Source organism: Mandrillus leucophaeus, unplaced genomic scaffold (genome assembly GCF_000951045.1).
Source record: "Mandrillus leucophaeus isolate KB7577 unplaced genomic scaffold, Mleu.le_1.0 Scaffold286, whole genome shotgun sequence".
NCBI lineage: Eukaryota > Metazoa > Chordata > Mammalia > Primates > Cercopithecidae > Mandrillus > Mandrillus leucophaeus.
Genome location: NW_012102987.1, coordinates 15,482 through 19,177, shown reverse-complemented (window position 1 = coordinate 19,177; position 3,696 = coordinate 15,482). Strand labels below are relative to the sequence as shown.

Genomic DNA, 3,696 nt, shown 5'->3' with positions numbered 1-3,696 from the left:
GGCCTGCATCTCTCAGGGTTCCCTAACTGTTCCCTGATTCAGTCATCTAGAGAGCAAACACACAGTAATTCCCCAGTTTCCTGCTGATAGCACAGCGGAAGTCTGACTCCTGCGCGTCACCGTCACCCAGTTTCTGAGGCAACGAATCACTGTCACAGAAGCTTCTCTTGGCGGGTTTCTGGAAAGCCCTGCGAACTACAATGTCCCTCACCAGAATTCAATGAGGCAGAGTCTCTGCATGTGGTCCCTGCCTGGCCTGGGCTCCAACATCCACAGAGGCACCACAGCTGGGGAGCTTGGGAGTCACCACACACAGTCTGCTCTCTGCTCTGTGTTCCTCAGTTCTGCAGTCCCCTCCAAGCTACGGGAGCTGGTAACCACGGGGCCCCTGCCGCTTGCAGTCTCTCTCCAGGGCATTATCGCTGTCCTCTGAGGAGGAGGAAACCTGAAGGTCCTCATAGAGGCCACTCAGGGGGACAGGAACACAGGGAGCCTCAGACTTCGCTGTGACGTGAGGGCTGTGAGCGAGGAAGGCTCCCGGCTTCTCAGGAGAGGGGAACGAGGGAGCTGTCAGTGAAGCAAAGACGGATACCGTGTCAGACATTTTGGTAGCTGAGCCATCAGTGAGGGCAGGGTCTACGCGTGGCCTCTTATTGCTTGTGGGGACCGGCATTGGCCTGGTTGCAACCTGAAAGAAAGGAGACCACAAACGTTAGAAGTTCCTCAGCATCGAGCCAACATGGAAATCAACGGCATCCGAAAACAGCTGGAAATTCTTAATACGGTATGGACAGGCAGTCCTCGGAAGTAGGGATAGATCCTCAACGTGAGTGCTGATTGGGACAAGACCCATGAAAAATGCACTCTCGCACTATGATCTAAGAATAATATTTTTCTAAAGACTGTGTTTTGGGCCTCAACTGGATCAAAGCGCCTCCACTCAGTCTTCCAAGAAGTGGGACGGACTAATGCCCTTCTGATGGCAGGTTGGTGGCTGAAGGGTTCCCAGGACGTGTTTTCTGAAAACATGCATGTTTCTGGGGTTAGCCTCCTCCAGGTTTGGGGCCTCCAAGGGACTAATTTCCTCAGGCCGCTAGGAAGATGTTGTTGGCATGCTTGCCGTCATTGCACAGAAAAGGAAACAACAGAAAATATGGCATCTTTAGATGCCTTCACCTGGAATCAAATGGACCTGGAAGGATCGTGGAGTCCCTGACCTCAAGAAGGCGGGGAAGAGGGGTTCCCTGAGATTCCCTCACACACACGGGAACCTGAAAGGAAATCAACCAGGGTGACCTAGAGGAGAAAAAGACCAGGGGCCCAGGGTGACACTCACCCTCAGATAATCACAAGATTCCATGGATTCTTTTCGATTTGGCAGCGGCTTCGCCAAAGGTTTCCCGGAAAAGATCGGGAGGAGAGCCTTCCTCTGCGGGTCTTGTAGCCTGCAGGAGAGAAAACGTTCAGGCCCTGCTCCCCAGTTCTCCCCAGGAGACAGGGAGAACCCTGCCTGGGGCCCAGTCCCGTTCTGTGTTTTGTGATACATAAATGGAACTTTTGTGCCCTTTCTTCCTCTGCACCTTCTCTCACGTGCCAACCCTCCCATCCTCCCGGTGGCCCTCTAGGCTTCCCAAGTAAGGACTGTCATTTGGATTCCGTTGCTTTTTCCCCTGTCATGGGGAACCTGCACGAAGCGCCCCCAGCTCTCCCCCGTCCCTGAGTGTCCCAGAGCCAAAGGAGCTCCTGGGTGGGGAACCAGGCAGGACACGGAGCTCTGGTCTCTTTTTCTGCAGTGTTCTTTCCCTGACTCGGAGACGGAAAAGCACACGGTGTGCGGGTGCAGAGACACCATGTCCTTAGGTGGCAGTACCCTGAGGGTGGTGAAAACCCCTCCCACTGCTCACCTTGGTCTCTCTGCCTTCTCTCCCTTTTCCTTGTTCAAGGGCCCCGGGTTCCCTTGACCCTGGGACTTCCGTGGTTTCAGGTTTTCCTTCCCTTCCTTCTTCCCAAAGTTCTGGGGAATCAGAGCTTCTTTCCAGCGCTTCATGAAGCACTTGGTATCTCTGTCCGTGTGGCCAAAGGCCCCGCAGTTTTTGCACTTCTTCTGTGGGTGGAAAGGAAGTGATGTCAGTGAATGAGCTGAAGCCACAGGCAGCGATCCAATGTCAACATTGAGACGGATTGTGAATTCAGAACTGAAAGAGGATTCCAAAGAGGGGACACCGGCATGGGGGCCCTTAACTGGTGGGAGGGTTCGGTTACGATGTTCCCTCCCAAAGCCCATGTGACGGAGGCACTCTCAAAGGAAGGACTCAGGGTTCTAGCGGGGACGATCGTGAACCCGATGTCAACAACACAGCCCAACCTGGCTACACAGGATTCTGAGTGGAAAGGGAGGTTGCTCCCAAGAGTCTCTCAAGGGACCTATCGGGCCGGGGAGGAGGTCCCAAGCCAGGCCCACCTTGGATGGAAAAAGCAACCTGGGTGGTGGTGACATAACTCTTTGGAATCCAACCCAGTCTCTGAGGACCGTGTGACACCTGCCCCCTCCTCCCCCTCGATACCCAAAAGATTCCAGGGCTAGACGTACCTTGGGATCTTCTTCATCGGGTAGGGGAGCCCTTGGCCCAACTGGGGCCCTCTGCTGCTTCTGGAGGGTCTGGTCTCTCACGAGTCTGTTTGCCCCACCTTTGGGGTCGTGACGTGCCATCATCTTCGTCTCCTGGGCGTTTTATGGCCGCCTTTTTCAGGGGTTGATGGTTGGGTCACCTGAATCACACACAAACACACACAAAGCAATGGTTAAAGACGTTGGATATTCACACACCCACAAGAAACCCTCAGCTAATTCCTTGACGGTGTGGTCCTGAGGAGACTTCACCACCCATCGGTGAAATCTGTGGATCACAATGTGGTGTGTGCATCCTCAGATATTGTATGTTCCTCTGCCGTGACTACCTGGTCCAAGAGTAAACCTCGCCTGCCACACGGTCCATGGCCTAGGTATGTGGAGTTGAGATTTCAACCCCAAGCAAACAACCGATTCTGGAGACTGGACTTAGGTCTATCACCATTCACTCCAGTAGAAGACACAATGATTCTCTCTCCCCTGAGGGACAAAAGAATCGAAGCTACAGGGCATGGCCTATGTCACCCCTTGGCAAGTCTGCTTGAAGTCAGGGATAAGGGGTGCTTGCTATCAGGACTTGAATCGCTACTCTTGCCGTTTCACTAGGCAACTTCCAAACACAAATTCATCGAGAGAAGTTATCTCCCTCTCTACCACACTAGCAGGTGATGGTCCTTCCTGCTGTGTCTTTTTGGCTTTAGCTCCAGCCCCTCTTTATTTATTTTTCTGGTATTTTACACATGCCATATGAATTCATCTAAACAAACGCTGAACAAGTGGCATAGGAATTTCTTACATGGCTAAAGGGCAAACCACCCCTTTTCCAGAGTTCTTTTTCCTTTTACCCACCCATTCAGCATGCTGGAGTAAATTTCTTTTTGCATTTCCATCTGGTTCTTATCCCAGCCACGGAGATGGAAATGTTTTCTTGCTTTCTGTTCCAAGAATTAACGATAAGGAGAACACATCGTACCCCATCAGCGAGCCCCAGTGTGGTCTGTTTCTTTCAGTCTCCTTTGTCTCTTTCCCCCCGACCCCTCAGGGATTACGTGAAACAAAACAGTCGT

General features: G+C 52.5%; 1 protein-coding gene across 1 annotated transcript; it reads right to left on the bottom strand.

The window, feature by feature from the left end:
• Positions 1-361: 361 nt before the first annotated feature.
• On the bottom strand, positions 362-2,713 carry LOC105543572 (protein FAM90A1-like). Its single transcript, XM_011985546.1, has 4 exons — positions 2,591-2,713; positions 1,905-2,104; positions 1,337-1,445; positions 362-688 (listed from the first exon to the last, which is right to left on the bottom strand). Exons 1-4 carry the CDS (start codon positions 2,711-2,713, stop codon positions 362-364), a joined length of 759 nt encoding a protein of 252 aa, XP_011840936.1.
• Between the last annotated feature and the right edge of the window lie 983 nt (positions 2,714-3,696).